At 48.9% G+C, this 17,735-nt stretch overlaps 1 protein-coding gene across 1 annotated transcript in view; it reads right to left on the reverse strand.

The window, feature by feature from the left end:
- The window catches only part of LOC140409416 (uncharacterized), a 121,394-nt gene that overhangs the window by 20,371 nt on the left and 83,288 nt on the right, over window positions 1-17,735 (reverse strand). The window contains exons 5-6 of the mRNA XM_072497856.1: window positions 3,753-3,849; window positions 1,308-1,452 (exon numbers count right to left, since the gene is read on the reverse strand). Of these exons, the coding sequence (XP_072353957.1) occupies window positions 1,308-1,452; window positions 3,753-3,849 (242 nt within the window). The remainder of the gene's footprint in view (window positions 1-1,307; window positions 1,453-3,752; window positions 3,850-17,735) is intronic.

Raw genomic sequence — 17,735 nt, forward strand, 5'->3', positions numbered from 1 at the left:
GGGGGAGGGAAGGGGGAGGGGAAGGGGTAAGGGGGAGAGGGAAGGGGAAGGGGGAGGGGAGAGGAGGAGGGGGAGGGGGAGGGGGAGGGGAGAGGGGAGAGTATGAGGGTGAGGGGTGGAGAAGGGTGAGGGGTGGAGGGGGGAGGGGTGGGGGAGGGGGAGGAGGGGAGGGGGGAAGGGGGCGGGGAGGAGGGGGAGGGGGATGAGAGGAGGGGAGGGGGCAGGGGGAGGGGGATGAGAGGAGGGGGGAGGGGGATGAGAGGAGGGGGAGGGGGATGAGGGGAGGGGGGAGGGGGGTGAGAGGAGGGGGAGGGGGGGCGGGGAGGGGGTAGGGAGGGAGAGGGAGGGAGAGCAGGGGGAGGGGAAGGGAGGGGAGGGGGAAGGGGAAGGGGGGAAGGGGGAAGGGGAGGGGGAAGGGGGAGGGGGGAGGGGAAGGGGGGAGGGGAGAGGAGGAGGGTGAGGGGATGGAGGGTGGAGGGGGAGGGGAAGGGGGTGGGGGGAGGAGGGGGAGGGGGGTGGGGGAGGGGGATTAGAGGAGGGGAGGGGGGCGGGGAGGGGGTTGGGGAGTGGGGAGGGGTGAGGGGAGGGGGAAGGGGAGGGGAGGGGAGGGGGGAGCGGGGTGGGGGGGGAGGGGGGTGGGAGGGGGAGGGGGAAGGGCGAGGGGGGAAGGGCGAAGGGCGAGGGAGGAAGGTGGGGGAGGGGGGTGGGAGGGGGAGGGGGAAGGGCGAGGGGGGAAGGGCGAAGGGCGAGGGGGGAAGGGCGAGGGGGAGGGAGGTGGGGAGGGAGGGGGAGGGGGGAGGGACAGGAGAGGACAAGGCTGAAATGCTGCCACTGCAGTTGATCAGCCAGTGAGGTGAATCTGTAAAATCTGAGGACTTCTCTAACTCTAATTGACATGGAGTGAGCGGTGCCTGCAGTGGAGTGACTCTGTAAATTCATGATGAAACTGTAAACCCGGGAATCTTTCAAGTACCCGAACACTGCAATTTTACAAATTAACGCGATGGGGGGTGCAAGACGAGTGTATATTGAGCACAATTACAATATAAATAAATTCAATGCACTAAAATTCAGACTTCTTTGGTCTTTTCAGCCAAACAATAGCCTAACAGCAGCGTTACTACTGAAGGTAATGAGGAAATTCAGGGTCATGAGAAATGCTGTAGACTGCCATATAGAAGATAAACTACTTATAGATTCAGCAAAGACTGCGTAAACCTTGACTGATTCTATCATAGGAAAAAGGTCCAAAACACTAAACTGCTCTGAAAATGGTTCATACACAGATTACAGTTATTGTAACTTACAGATTGCAGTGTGCTGCCGTGAGTACCCATCCTGGTTTGATTAATACTCCTCCACACACATGACGTCTATAAATTTGGATTGATGCCATGTAAGGTTTGGAATGAGGTCTAACATTTTGACCCCCGATGATTTCCACACAGTCATCTGAAAGAACAAAAACAGAGAAACTGGATATTGCCTGAGAACAGAAATGTGACTGATATAGAGAACACGACAAGTGCTGCAGTGTATAAGGTGGTCAGAATCACTAATTGCTTCAAACTGGGTTGAATCTGGAGAGTAAAAATGTTTATTGTGCCTGAAATTTAGCGTTGGAGTTTATCTCTGTGGAATGGGAGAGCTGTGGATGCCCCTTGGCCTGGAAACACAGCTCTTAGATTCTATCTACAGCAATTTAGGCAGTGAATTACTGACAGTGAAGATCATGTAGAACCTGCAAAATATACATTCCTCAGAGGGAATGAGCCCTGGGCTAGAAGCAGCTGCCAACTGCTTTGTTGAGCCATGAGGAGCATTGCTGCTCCTTCCTGAGATGGCAACACTGATGTATGAGGAGAAACTGAGTCGGTTAGGATTATATTCGCTGAAGTTTAGAAGAATGGGGGGCGAGTGGTATCGCCCAAAAGCCTATAAATCTCTAACAAGGCTAGACAGGGGAATGCAGGAACGATGTTACTGGTGGTGGGCGAGTCCAGAACCAGGGGTCACAGTCTAAGGATATGGGGTATAGCATTTAGGCCTGAGATGAGGAGAAATTTATTCACCCAGAGATTGGTGAGCCTGTGGAAAGTAGTTGAGGCCAAAACATTGTGGTCAGAATTCTCAGTTGCGAGTCGCCCTGCTACCGTCGCTCGCGAAGGCGGAGAATTTGGCGAGCAGCCAAATCTCTCATTCACTGCAGCGGGAACGGAGATTCACGCTGCTGTGAACGGACAGGGAATCCTGCCTGCATGTTTTCAAGAAATAACTCTTTGGGATAAAGGGATCAAAGGATATTGGGGGAAAGCAGCAGCCGGTTACTGAGTTGAATGGTCAGCCATGATTATAATGAATGGTGGAGCAGTCTCGAAGGGCCAAATGCTTATTTTCCTGCACCTAGTTTCTATGTTTGCAACTCCACAAAGTATAAATATTTTCACAATTTGGAGCCATTTACCAATGGCCTTCAGCATTCTCTCTCGGCACCACTGGTAATACGACTTAAAACCTGGTACAAATAGACGGAGAATCTCTGTCCAATTATACACTTTGCAAAAAAGGCCGAATAGACTTGCTGTAAATTTGTATCTGGTTCCAAGACATTGAATTGCAGCTAAAGAGATCTGTTTCTCTTCCTCCCATCTCTCCAAACCTTGCAGGAGTACATTTCACACACATTACGTTTTTTCTAGGGCCTTGCCCCAGTGGCATTTTTCACATACACAATGAGCGGTAGATTTAACTGTCTCAAAGGCTCTCCATCATCTGCAAGGCTCAAATCACAACGTGATGGGATATTTGACACAATTCAAAAAAGAGCAGTTCAGCTGATCAATGCCTTTATCTCTCAGCCATTCTGGGGATATGGAACTACTCATTTTGGATTTAAAGCAACAGTGGATGATGGGAATGGTGTTGCAGAAGAAGATCCCAGCTGGTCCACAGGCTGCCTGAAGTAAATGAAAACTTCTGGCAACAAGGCATTAAGTGTGGGGTTAGTGTTGCAAAGGATGTTAAAGGAGTGAATGTAGAGAACCTATGGCAGAAGAAGTCTTAACGTTTAATATCGAAATCGACAGAACATTCTTCATTCTGGCCGCAATAAGAAAGGTTTTAGAACTTGCCCGAGGATGTGTCAGTTTCCCACCTACTCTACCGTGGGACAGCTGTGCTTTATTTATTTTAAAATTATTTTTTTAGAGTACTCAATTATTTATTTTTTCCAATTAACCAATCCACTTACCCTGCACATCTTTGAGTTGTGGGGGTGCGACCCATGCAGATACGGGGAGAATGTGCAAACTCCACACGGACAGAGACCCGATGTTGGGATCGAACCTGGGTCCTCAGTGCCGTGAAGCAGCAGTGCTAACCACTGTGCCACTGTCCTGCCCAGCTTTGCTTTAAAATACATTCAGAGTTTCCTGTGACCGTGGGACCCCGGCTTACATTTCCTAACCTAGAGTCTGGTAGCAGTTTCATCCACTCTCAGACCAAGGAATTAAAATGGGACTGGGAAGAGAATGGGACATAGAGCTACTCCTTTTTAACTGCTCCTTTAATTTTATCCTGATCAAAACAAATTAAAATTCCCCCATTTATTATCATTACACTTCCAGCAGTTACGTTTTTAAAGCTCACACTAATTGAAAGTTTCTGTGTGTCCACAACACAAACTCACGCATACATTTCAACGAATAATTCCTATCAATATGTGTTGGATCAAAATACTTAGACATACTTACCGCCTGGTGTTAGGAAGTAAATAATCATTGCAGATCTGAATAGAGCCTGAAATATCATCGTTGCAGTCAATTTGTGAGTGGTGAGTGTACGCACCTTCTGGCAATTTATAACAAAGACTTAGGGCGTGGTTTGTCAGTTTGGTTGGATTTGTTCTCTACCATCTCTTTGGGGGCGGTCATGGGTACAATTTCACAGAAATTCTCAAGTTTAAAACATATTAATTCCTCATTTCTGACTAAGACTAATGTCAAATTTACATCAAAGAGATGTGGATAGTTCAGAGTCCTTCCTTTTTTTCTGAGGCTATGTGCTTTTTACTGAGCACTCTTTTCATTATTTTCCTAGTGTTAGTCCGTCCTGCCGAGGTTTCAAGTCTCTGCAAATTGAAGTTTGAGTTGTGCATCTGGAATAACCGAGAAACATCTCCCCATCACATCCAAGCACAACACCAAATGGAGGTCAATCCTAACTGACCACTGGGAATGGGCTTTAATGGCTTGAAAATTGTCTCTGACCGGTTACCGTCCAGTCTGCAATCCAGCTGTCCACCAAAAGGCCCCGGCCTCGGTGGCGGAGGCTTGGCTGCCTGTCTGGTTCAGCACAAGACCACTTTTAATGAGTTAATTGATTGGCTGTACGGCAATTTCGAGGCACCAATGGGCAGGAATTCTCTTCTTGGTCTCACAAAAATGTTCCACTCACTCGAAAAGCTTTGCCACCTATTGGGCGGGATTTAGTAGGCCTGTTAGCTGTGGGTGTAAATCCCCTCATGGCCGCAAAATATCATGAGGCCAAAAACAGGATTTGTGCCAGCGAGATATCCGATCTGAGCTGCCAAGGATGAGGCCTTTAGATAATAATTATAATAATCTTTATTGTCACAGGTAGGCTTACATGAACACTTCAATTAAGTGACCATGAAAAGCCCCTAATCGTCACATCCTGGCACCTGTTCGGGTACACTGAGGGAGAATTCAGTATGTCCAAATTACCAAACAGCACGAGTTTCGGGATTTGTGGGAAGAAACCGGTGTAATGTTTGGTACACTTGTATGACACTGGCTGCAACTGGATGCAGCTTAGATCAAAAAGATACTCCAGACCTTGAAGTTAGTTCAATCAGGTTTATTGAACCAGCAGCACAGTTAGCACAGTTCTCTGTGAGTTCGACTCTCTGCTAACTAAGTGTGGTCACTCTGTCTGACTGAACCAGACTAGCTCTTAGCCACGTGGTGGAGGTGTGAGATTGTAACAACACCCTTGGCTGACTCTCTAGATGTTCATCAGTGGAAAGAGGTGGCGTGTCAGTGCCTTGTGTCTTTTATAGTCAGATCCCACCCCTAAGTGTCCTGCCTGCTTATTGGTCATGTCCTGTTCCCTGTGTCCATTAGCTGCTTGTCAATGCCTGCCTGTATTTCATTATGTGTGTGTCTGCATATTATGACAACCGGAGCACACAGATGAAACCCACGCAGACACAGGGAGAACGTGCAGACACAGCACAGACAGTGACCCATGCCGGGAATCAAACCTGTGACCCTGGCACTGTGAAGCAACAGTTCTAACCACTGTGCTACTGTGATACACAGCTACGGGCTTTCGGAAAAAGATCGTGCCTACGTTCCCAATGTTACTCCCTTCTTTGCTGGAGGAGGTGTTGATGGTGTTGGGGATAGAGGGGGAGTTACCTCTGCTATTTTTGGAAAATTATGGAAGCAGTGTCAGAATCCCTGGATAGGGTTAAGGCCAAATTGGGGGAGGAATTGGTGGAGATGTTGGAAGAAGTGCTTTGGTGTGAAATATTACGGAGGATAAAAGAATCGACCTCGTGCGCGAGGTTGGCACTAATACAATTGAAGGTAGTTTACAGAACACATTTGACGAGGTTGAGAATGAGTCGCCTGTTTGAATAGGTTGAGGACATTTGTGACAGATGTGGGAGGGGACCGACCAATCATGGACACATGTTTTGTCGTGCCTGAAACTGAGGAAATTCTGGAACACCTTCATTAGCACCATGTCGTCAGTGTTACAGTTGGACCAAGAACCCAGTCCACTGGGAGCCATGTTCAGGGTGTTGGACTTGCCAGAGCTCCAGCCAGGGGTGGGGCAGATGACTTAGCCTTTGGCAAGGAGGCGGATCCTATTGGGTTGGAGGTCAGTTTTCCCACCCTCTGCATCAGTATGGCTGGAAGACTAAATGTAGTTTCTGAGCCTAGAGAAGGTTAAATTTAGTTTAAGAGGGAATGAGGAGGAGTTTCAGAAAAGATGGCGTCCGTTCATATCTCACTTTAAGGAATTAGCCTTAGTCAGCAGCTAAAAGAGGGGGGTATTTAGTTAGTTGATGAATTGTTTTCAGATTGAGGGAGGGATTGTTAAATGTTAGGTAAATATGTGTAATGTAATTTATGTAAAATGTTTTTTAAAAAAGCAAATAAAAATATTTACGAAAAGAAAGAAAAGCTGTTTTGTTACAGAGCAGAAATATTTGTCTGATTATCAAAGACATATTAATTTCATAACTCAATAAATAATTATAAAACATTTTTTAAAAAATCCAATCGCAATCTTCCCAGGCCCATCCACAATGACCTGATCAAATTCATGCCCAGGAAGGGTGCAAACCTAATTTTCATCGATTTGAATGCATTATAATGTACTTAAAGAGAGTGTTGTACCTTCAATAAAACCCTCAGTAAAACGGTAAAGAAGGCCTTAATAAGTTAAGAACGAGCCTGGTGCCGAGACGGGTGCTTACTGGGTGCCGCCCACAAGGCGGCCCCTTATATGCAGCTCCCAGGTGGGCGGAGCCGGAGGCAGAGTCCCCCAGGACTTGCCCTCCTCGGCCAAAACATCTACAGACCTCGATGATGAAGGTCTAAGTCAACGGGCGTAGCGTGTACTGGAGGTCTTTTGTCCCATTTTCGAGTAGCCGCTGCCGGATGTAGGTCGAGCGAATGCCGGATACGAAAGTGTCTCTGATGTGCAGGTTCATATGGACTTCCCCTGTCACATCCTGATGGTCACAGTCCCTGGCGAGCGCGGTGAGTTTTTCTACAAATTTGTTTAGCGATTCCCCCGAGCGCTGCCGGCAGGTAGGGAGCAGATGCCAGGCATGTACCTCGTTGATGGGTTTGACAAACCGCTTGCGTAGTAACTCGACCGCCTCTTAGTAGGTAGTCGCCTTTTCGAGCGTGGCGAAGATTCTGTGACTCACCCGGGCGTGGAGTAGACGCAGCTTGCGTGGCCCCAGGATGGGAGTCGCTGAGGAGTCAAGGTAGGCCTCGAAGCATCGGAGCCAGTATTAAAAAATTCCTTTGCCTCCGGTGTCCGTGCTTCCAGATTGAGATTTTCTGGTTTTAGGCCTGCGTCCATCCTGATGTAGTTTAGCTTATTTAATTGTTGTACCCTCTAAAACGACGTTTAGAGAGTAAAACGGTAAAGAAGGCTTTAATCAGCTAAGAAATAGCCTGGTGCCGAGACTGGTGCTTACTGGGTGGCACCCACAAGGAGGCCCTTTATATACGGCTCCCAGGTGGGCGGAGCTGGAGGCGGAGTTGTCCAGGGTTCGAAGCCCGGTCTTAAAGGGGACATCACAGTACATGATGATAAGGGTTCAGTAATACAGTAACCGTTCATCACAGAGGGTAAAGCTGCATCTTCACACTTTGTTGAATCACCCACCCACCCACCAGGTGTGATGTCACGCTGGAGCGGATTGCTACTGCTTTTTAAAAAGGGGTACCAGCGCCCTGACCTCGGAGAGAGAAGGTGAGAACACCTCTCCACCAATATCAGCTAGTCCAAGAGGACAGAGCCCACTGCTGAGCTCTAGAATGTTTGTGGGCAGTGGGGATGGGGGTGTCAGGATTGAGAGGTGGGGTCGAGTACCACTGGGATGGTGGTTGCAGCTGGTGTGTGTTGCCCTGAAGCCTGCTGACTGTCGTTTAAACATTTTTTCGAGCATAATGTCAATCTGCTGCCTATGTTGTTCGTAAAGTTTAATGAGTGCTGAGTTAGTCAGGTGTTAGTGGCATGGGGTTATGAGGCAGCTGTGGATGTGGGGTTCATGAAGTGGGAGGAAAGGTATGATGTGACTGAAGGAGATGGGCCTAAGGGACTGGGTGGATGAGACCGTGGAAGCGAAGGCAACATGGTGCCCAGCCTGGGGTTGGGGCGGGGGAGGAGGAGGGGGCCTTGGGGTGGAGTTAAACAGATAAGCAGAATTCAGTAGCCTCACATCAAAGTCTCAACATCAATTGAGCATAAGGTCAGAATGCAGCTTTGGGGAGGGAAGGCATTAGTGCAGGGGGAACAGCTACATAATTTCTGCCGTTCCATCAATGAAGGACAGTCACGGATTAACAATGAGTACCATTCATCAGTGGCTCAATCGATTCCACTCATTGACCATAAGCAACTGAAAGAAGAGAGAGGCATCAACATTCACTGCATGGGGGACATGGCCAAGGAAAGCCTGAGCATGACCAAAGGTTTGTGGAGGACAGATGCAAAGACCAGAGGTAACTTGCCAGACCGCAGGTTTATCATTGAAGAGTCTTCACCTTAAAAATGAGAGAGGCAATGCCGGGCGCAGCTGCAATTGTCCAGATACATTTTGTACCTCACATATGTCACATTCTTCATGAAGACTTGACACTACTTGGTGTCATGATATTTAGATCAGCATATAATGGGGCAATCACACACGCACTGATGGACATGCAGTTGGACCGACCAGCACACACAACATCGCAGCCAATCACCACTGAGAGCACACACACTATACAAACAATGGACACTACAGTTCCCGCTCATTCTAGCAGCAGCCAGCTCAGAGCACCGAGCTCAGAGCCTGCCACTCAGACATTCACCATGTGCTATGTGCCTCACCCAGATAGTATTAGGACAGGGTCCACAGATTAGCTGGTAATGCACGTACCCAAGTTAGCAGTATGTTGTTATAGTTGAGTTATCAATAAAATAGAGTTACACCATCTCCAGCCGTGTTGGATCGTTTGTACACCAGAACACCCAACACGACACTTTGGTGGAGGGTTCCACCTGGCAATGACTTTGGAGATGATGGCAGCACTCGATTTCCTTGCCTCTGGGTCTTCCCAGGGATCAACAGGGAACCGGTGCAGCATCTCTCAGTCCCCAACACATTGATGCATGAAGGTGGTCACCGATAAAGGGAGGCCCATCAAATGTCAGGTTTGCTCCAGACAAGGATAGCCAGGCTGAAAGACTCACTGCGTTTGCAGTTATTTCAGGCTTCCCAAGACTGCAGGGTGTAATAGACTGCAACCTTGTAGCTATGCAGGCTCCCTGGCAGCAGAACCTAGTGTTTATAATCCGCAAGGGCTGCCATTCCATTACCGTGCAACTCGCGTACAACCATAGCAAGAACATAATGCATGTGCGCGCAGGTTACTCTGGGAGTTGCCATGACTCCTACATTCTTAGCCACTCGCAGGTACCTGGGATTTTAAGGGGCCAGAACATCTGCAGGGATGGTTGCTTGGGGAGAGCATTGGCTGATGACTCTGAGGCATTGCCCTCAAACCCATGTCGAGGAGAGGTACAAAACTGCTGAAAGCTTCACACGTTCCATTAGAGAGCAGACCATAGGGCTTCTGAAGATACAATTCAGGGGTGAAATTCTCCGGTATCGGCGCGATGTCCGCCGATCGGCGCCAAAAATGGCGCAAATCAGTCCGGCATCGCGCCGCCCCAAAGGTGCGGAATCCTCCGCCCCTTGACCGGCCGAGTCCTAACCTCGAGGGGCTAGGCCCATGGCGGACTGATTTCCGCCCCGCCAGCTGGTAGAAGTGCCCCGGAAATGACATTACCGGGCGGCCCATGCGCGGGAGCGTTGGGGCCGCTCACGGCTTCCCCGCGCATGCGCTGTGGAGGGAGTCTCTTCCGCCTCCGCCATGGTGGAGACCGTGGCGAAGGCAGAAGGAAAAGAGTGCCCCCACAGCACATGCCCGCCCGCGGATCGGTGGGCCCCGATCGCGGGCCAGGCCACTGTGGGGGCACCCCCCAGGGCCAGAACGCCCTGTGCCCCCCCCAGGTCCCCTGAGCCTGCCCGTGCCGTCTTGTCCCGCCGGTAAGAGAGGTGGTTTAATCCACGCCGGCGGGACAGGCATTCTAGCAGCCGGACTTCGGCCCATACAGGCCGGAGAATTGCGGGGGTGGGCCCGCCAACCGGCGCGGCGCAATTCCTGCCCCCGCCAAATCTCCGGTGCCGGAGAATTCGGCAGCCGGTGGGGGCAGGATTCACGCCAGCCCCCGCCGATTCTCCGACCCGGCGGGGGGTCGGAGAATCTCGCCCCAGATGTCGGAACTGCTCAGGTGACTCTTTTCAATATGTTTAGAGAGGGTCTAATGCTTGTTCGCAGTTTGCTGAACCCTTGAATATCTGGCTAGGCAAAGAGGTGATCCCTTGTCAGTGGGTGAACTGGAGGTGGATGAGAGCTCTTTGGAAGATGAAGTTGCGGAGGAAACTCAGGGGGCTGATGAGGGTCAGTCTGAGCATGCTCATGCCATGGAGGAGGGAAGTCATGGGAGATGTTTCCAGGAGGAGTAAAGTTGAGTGAGGTAATCTTGACACAAGCCCCCTAGCCCTCCAAGCCATTCCCTGTCATTTCAGCGGATAGACGAACCATCACTGAGAGGATGGTGTTGCTAACTTTGATTGGCTCTGTTTTATTACCTTTGTTCTAGAGTCACCAGGTATCTTTCTGATACCACCACGAGGTTCAAATTCAAGTACTGATCAATAACTCAACACACCAATTAGTAAGATTCAAATCAAAACACGTTTATTATACACAGTCAATTGCTACTCATGCATAAATTCTACTTAATAAACTATCTCTACAACTAACAGGTCTATACTTAGCTTCGGACTGGCCCACCAGGTCAGGGGAACGAATGGCCTTTCGTTCGGGTTCTGAAACTGTTGGATTCGAAAGCTGGTATGAACTGGTAGCTAGGAGCACCTATCTCGTAGCAAGCGTTGACTTGAGACTTACTTGGATGGTGTGGCAGCGAGACCGGTCACGTTCAGGGGTTGATTCGAGCTTGTTCAGTGACCCGGTTCAGAAGGGTGTTGCAAGCTGTATGTGACCCGGTCAAGGAGGACGATTTGAACTTGGGGGCTCTACTTAATAGTCCCCAGGGGCTTCCCGCCTTTCGGGGCGGACCATGTACCTGGTTCCAAGTGATTGGACTTCGTTTCAATCACTTGGATCGATTTCTCCAATACTGGAGCTGTTCCTTGATCGCTGGGCGGTCTTTAAATGTCCGTTAACTTCTTTTGTGTTGGCTCCTGCTGGCTTGGAGGAGTCTGGCTTGGCCTTGTCCACCTTAAATGTTTCAATTGTTCCCGGGGATCACTCATTAATATGCAGATGGTTGCTTGTTTTGGTGCTGTCTGGGTTTCTGCAGAGTCTAATACACAGGAAACCTTGCACCTCTTAGTTTTTACCTGTGTTGGCTGAATTTCCCTGCAGCCTTTGTGGATCGCCATTTTAAGTCAGGAAGTGGCCAACTCCGGAGGCTACAACGGGTCCTGCAGTTGCGTATTCTGAGCTCATGACTCGTTAGGATTTGATCATAGCTGTGGTCAGCGGTGAGTAACTAATTGGTTCACTCTGTCAACTTAAAGTCCACTGATGAATGTCATGATGCTAGACAAGGCTTGATGCTTTCGACACTATCTAATGATGCAAATACTGCCACGAGTGAGATGCAGACCAGCGTGGGGGTCTCATTCTAAAGTTCATGTCTTGTGTTCAGGCACTCACAGTGGGGAGCACCAAATGCCACTAGAATATCATTGCTGATGAGATGTCCTCGACCATTGCAGCCCCTTGAGGAATAAGGGTTCAAATCTTCCCCATCATACACTATTAAAACATTTTTTTTTAGAGTACCCAATTAATTTTTTCTAATTAAGGGGTAATTTAGCTTGGCCAATCCACCTAACCAGCACATCTTTTTTTAGGTTGTTGTTGTGAAAACCACGCAGACACAGGGAGAATGTGCAAACTCCACACGGACAGTGACCCAGGGCCGGGATTCGGACCCGGGTCCTCAGTGCCGTAGTCCCAGTGCTAACCACTGTGCCACCGCGCTGCCCCTCCCATCATACACTATTAATAAAGATTTAGTCTTTATTAATAAAGATTTAAACACATGATCACAATGGTCTGGAGATTAGTTACATTGAGGTTGATATATGAATGTTCATCTATTAATGGGACACTGTCACATGACTAGGAAGATGACTGACTCTTGTGAGAAGAAGATTCCAAAGTCCAAAATCACAATATTTTCAATTAGTTTATTTATTTATTTACTTATTTTCACGTATAGTGATAAGTATTGTTCTGCTTACAATCCTGGCAGATCGCTCCACACATAAATACGTAGAACATAACCATAATTATTAATAATTATAGAACATACTATAATTATGGTCATAAAATATGTAGGAAGAGGATCAGCAGGGGAGAGCTTGCAGAGAGTAAGCACGCTCCAGCGTCACCTTGGGAAATTTTTAAAAATCCAGCTGAAACCCATTGTTTATTTTTGTGCCCTTTGTTCAGTCAGGAAGAGGAAGAGCTTGTGCGATTCCCTTGTAGTTTGCCTCCTTGGCTCGATACTGTTTGGAGAAATGCTCGAGCAGCCCTCCAATCTCTTTACTCACTCCGTTCCCTGATCCACACAGCTTCTGCCAATCTCTCCCTTCAATGTACCGCTGGGGCTACAGCCCTGCTGCCACTGAACCATTCCCGACCTTCCCAGCAGCTCTTGCTGATCAGCAAGCCAGCTGGACTGATCTCCACCATCTACTGGATGCAGCCCAGGCACAGTGAGTGTCTGAAAGGTGCCGTCACCCACTCCGGCAGCTGCTCCCGGCAAATCGGGCACAGGAACTGGCCCAGACGGAGGGCTGGAACGGCGGACAGGGCAGTGCCTTGGGCTCGGTCTCTTTCGCCCAATTGTGGCCGTTGGCTAGAACATTCACATACCCATCTAATGAGTTTCAATATGTACAATTTACTTACAGTGATAACACATCTCATTCCCATGTTACCTACATCCTGATGATGACCACCAGAATGTATGGCCATGGAGTGCAGGGCCGAGCGCAAATCGGACAAGACTTGCTGGACCATTGTCTCCATGGTGATTGCTAACCTCCCCATGGTAGCATCAAGGTGCTTCCTTGTGTGAGCCATGACGTCAGACAGAATGCAGATGGACTCCTCCATTGTTCGCTCATGTCTTCTAAGAGACTCTTGGACCTCTGCCTGATGTTCCATTGCCTGCCATTGGAGCTCCACCGGTAAGCTGCCAGCCGATTCCAGATGCTCATCATCTGACTGGAGACAAAGTGGATGGCTGATCTCCAGCAGCCCTCTGAGTGCCAGAGACCTGGGTTGTCCCTGCCTCCAATTGCCGTGAGTGGTGTCAGTGAGGTGATCCCCAGAAAGTGACCCCAGGTCTAATCTGGAGCTGTGCTGCCCTGAGGTGTGTGTCTCTGTGCTGGTGGAGCATGCAAGTGAATAATTTGGTTGGTTGCCAATAGCGCAGTAACTGGTTTAGCTTTTAAAATTGTCTCTAGTTTAAAATGGCAACTAACCATGTGACATTTATTGCACTAAATAACATATTGATTCAGGCTGCAAAATGATCGTCACACTAAAACTATTGATTTTGAAACTACCACTAGCTTCCTGGACTGCGTTGCAGTAGATTTAGGACTGCGTTTAGGAGGAACTTCTTCACCCAAAGGGTTGTGAATCTATGGAATTCCTTGCCCAGTGAAGCGGTTGAGGCTCCTTCATTTAATGTTTTTAAGATAAAGATAGATAGTTTTTTGAAGAATAAAGGGATTAAGGGTTATGGTGTTCGGGCCGGAAGTGGAGCGGAGTCCACAAAAGATCAGCCATGATCTCATTGAATGGCAGAGCAGGCTCGAGGGGCCAGGTGGCCTACTCCTGCTCCTAGTTCTTATGTTCTTATGTTGCGCTTCAGGCCTGGTTGCCAGCCATGCTGACCCCTGGAGGTCAGTCTTCCAGGACAGAGAGATGATTGTCAGGTGATTTCTGCTCCTGGTCTCCTTGATCAAGGCATCACAGTCTGATGGCTGAAGCTGGGTGCTGACTCCTTCTTGAGGGTGATGGCCTTTTGCTTGTGGATCAGTGCCATCTTGAGCAGTCTCCTGGTGACTGGTGAACTGCAGGGAGTGATATGAGTGTGCGGCACTTGCGTTTAAATATAGCTCTGGGTTTCTCAAACCCAGCAGCTAATGGCCGATGGACGAATTATCTCTCAGCCCATCAGCTGATTCAGAGATAAAATCATTCATGCAGAATTTATTAGGCTCCAAGCACAGCACGGTTGCAAGTTCACATCATTCCGGCCAGCAGGACGGCGTGCCAGAACCATCCGCCACTGCACTTGGACATAAAAATGGAAAATTCCACCCATTCATTTTCCTTCTCTCTTCCTGGATTTTTCCAGATCTATTGAGCACTTGCAGAATTTATTGTTTTTATTTCAGTGTGTGTCTTCAGTGCCTCTAGCCTCTACGTCGGCGATTTGTAAGTTCAAACTTTACTGCAGGATTTGAGCAACCTCAACGTAAAAGCGAGGTAGTCCCATTCTGTCAAATGAGAAACAGTTCGGATCTCATTTTCCCTGAGAGGTAAAACAGCCTGAGACATTATTCAAAGGGGGGCCCGGGATTTCCCCATTTTCCAACACAAAATGTATTCCTCAACCAACAATAAGAACAGATTATTTGGTCATTTCTTTCATTGCTATGTACAAATTGTCTGTTATCAGTGCCCACAATTCACCTGTGACTACACTTCTAAATTACATCCTTGTTTGTGAAGCACTTTAGGACAAGCTGAGCTCATGCAAGACGTTATATAAATGCACGCCTGTCCTTCCGTCTTAACAGTACCCGAGAGCATTGGGGAACAGTCTAGTTCAAGTATCAGACAGACGGAGCAACAGAAAATGGCACCAAAAGAACCAAATAGGTGGATAAACTTATTTGAGTGTCTAGAATATTTTTGCGGGACCAAGTAAAGTATTCCTTTCCATTGGTGCCTCAAAATTGCCCCACAGCAAACCAATTAACACATTAAAAATGGTCTTCTACTGAACAGACAGGCAGCTGAGCATCCGCCACCTCGGTATGGGCGCGATTCTCCGACCCTCCACCGGGTCGGAGAATTGCCGGGGGCTGGCGTGAATCCCGCCCCCACTGTGTCCCGAATTCTCCGCCACCAGAGATTCGGCAGGGGCGGGAATCACGCCGCGCCAGCCGGCGGGCCCACCCCCGGCGATTCTCCGGCCTGCGATGGCCCGAAGTCCCGCTGGTGTCAACCCTCTCCCGCCGGCGTGGATTAAACCACCTTTTGAACAGCAGGACAAGGCAGAGCGGGCGGGCTCCGGGGTCCTGGGGGGAGGGGGGGGGCGTGGGGCGATCTGGCCCCAGGGGCTGCCCCCACAGTGGCCTAGCCCGCGATCGGGCCCACTAATCCGTGGGCGGGCCTGCGCCGTGGGGGCACTCTTTTTATTCCGCCTTCGCCATGGTCTTCACTATGCCGGAGGCGGAAGAAACCCCCTCCCCTGCTCATGCGCGGGGATGACGTCAGCAGCCGCTGACGCTCCCGCGCATGCGTCACCCGGCGAAGACCTTTCGGCGCCGGCTGGTGTGGCGCCAATGGCCTTTCCTGCCAGCCGGCGGAGCGGAAACTACTCCGGCGCGGGCCTAGCTTTTGGGGCGGCCCGACGCTGGAGTGGTTCCCGCCACTCCATTGCGCCGGAACCCCCCGCCCCGCCGGGTAGGGGAGAATCCCGCCCCTCTTTTGATGGATGAATGGATTGCAGACTAAGCGATAACTTGTCAGAGATAATTTTCAGACAATTACAGCCCATTCCCACCAAGTGGTCAGTTAGGATTGACCTCCACCCCCTGAAATTCGCAATTTGAAACCTCGGCAGGAAGGACTGGCATTAGGGACATAATGAAAAGAGAGCTCAGTAAAAAGCACAAAGCCTCAAAAAAAAATGAAGAACTGTGAACTGTCCATATTCCTTTGATTTAAACTTCACTTTGTGTTTTATTGACTTATTTCCCCTTTTCTGTTCATTCTTCTGTCTCATCAGTTATTTCAGCTTCATCATGGAAGGTCATGCCTGAAAACCTGTTAGAATTCTTTGAAGAGGTAACGAGGAGGTTAGACAAAGGAGAGCCAATGGACTTGATATATTTGGATTTCCAAAAGGCCTTTGACAAGATGCCGTTTAGGAGGCTGCAAAATAAGATGAGAGCCCATGGTGTTAGGGGCAAGGTTCTGGCATGGATAGAGGATTGGCTGACTGGCAGAGGCAGAGTGGGAATAAAGGGATCTTTTTCAGGATGGTAGTCGGTGACTAGTGGTGTTCTGCAGGGGTCAGTGTTGGGAACACAACTTTTCACAACATACATTAACAATCTGGAATAAGAAACCAAGGGCATTGTTGCTAAGTTTGCAGATGATTCAAAGGTATGTAGAGGGACAAGTAGTGTTGAGGAAGTGGCAGCCGGTGACTAGTGGTGTGCCTCAGGGGTCGGTGCTGGGATCCCAACTTTTCATAATATACATTAAGATCTGGAAGAAGGAACTGAAGGCACTGTTGCTACGTTTTCAGATGATACAAAGACCTGTAGAGGGCAGGTAGTATTGAGGAAGCAGACGGGCTGCAGAAGGATTTGGACAGGTTTGGAAAGTGGGCAGATGGAATACAATGTGGAAAAGTGTGAGGTTATGCACTTTGATAGGAAGAATAGAGGCATAGATTATTTTCTAAAAGGGAAAAGGATTTGGGAATCAGTAGCACAAAGGAACGTAGGTGTTCCAGTTTCTGATTCTCTTAAGGTTAACATACAGGTTTAGTTGGCAGTTAGGAATACAATGTTAGCATTCATTTTGAGAAGGGATGTCCTGTTGGGGTTGTGTAAGGCCCTGGTCAGATCCCGTTAGGAATATTGTGAGCAGATTGGGCTCCTTATCTAAGAAGGGATGTGCTGGCCTTGGAGGGGCTCCAGAGGAGTTTCACAAGAATGATATCTGGAATAAAAGGCTTGGCATATGAGGAGCAGTTGAGGACTCTAGGTCCATACTTGATGGTGTTTAGAAGGATGAGGAGGGATCTCATTGAAACTTACAGAACACTGAGAGGTCTAGATAGAGTGGACATGGAGAAGATGTTTCCACTAGTAGGAAAGACGAGAACCCGAGGGCACAGGCTCAGACTGAAGGGACGATCCTTTAAACCTGAGATGAGGAGGAATTTCTTCAGCCAGAGGGTGGTGAATCTTTTTCTTTTATTCGTTCATGGGGCATGGTGTCGCTGGCTAGGCCAGCATTTATTCCCCATCCCTAATTGCCCTTGAGGGGGCAGTTAAGAGTCAACCACATTTCTATGGGTATGGATTTGTATGTAGGCCAGACCCTGTAAGGATGGCAGATTTCCTTCCCTGAAGGATATTCGTGAACCAGATGGGTTTTTACAACAATCAGCTATGGTTTCATGATCATCATTAGACTTTTAATTCCAGATTTTTATTTAATTCAAATTTCACCACCTGCAGTGGCAGGATTCGACAACAAGTCCCCAGACCATTACTCTGGGTTTCTGGTTTACTAGTCCAGTGACAATGCCACTACGCCACCACCTCCCCATAATCTGTGGAACTCATTGCCACAGAAGGCTGTGGAGGCTAAATCACTGAGTGTCTGTAAGACAGAGATAGATAGGTTCTAGATTAATACGAGATCAGGGGTTCTGAGGAGAAGGCAGGACAATGGAGATGGGAACCATATCAGCCATGATTGAATGGCGGAGCAGACTCGATGGGCCAAGTAGCCTAATTCTGCTCCTATGTCTTATGGTCGTAT

The sequence above is a fragment of the Scyliorhinus torazame genome, chromosome 3 (assembly GCF_047496885.1).
Source record: "Scyliorhinus torazame isolate Kashiwa2021f chromosome 3, sScyTor2.1, whole genome shotgun sequence".
Taxonomy (NCBI): Eukaryota; Metazoa; Chordata; class Chondrichthyes; order Carcharhiniformes; family Scyliorhinidae; genus Scyliorhinus; species Scyliorhinus torazame.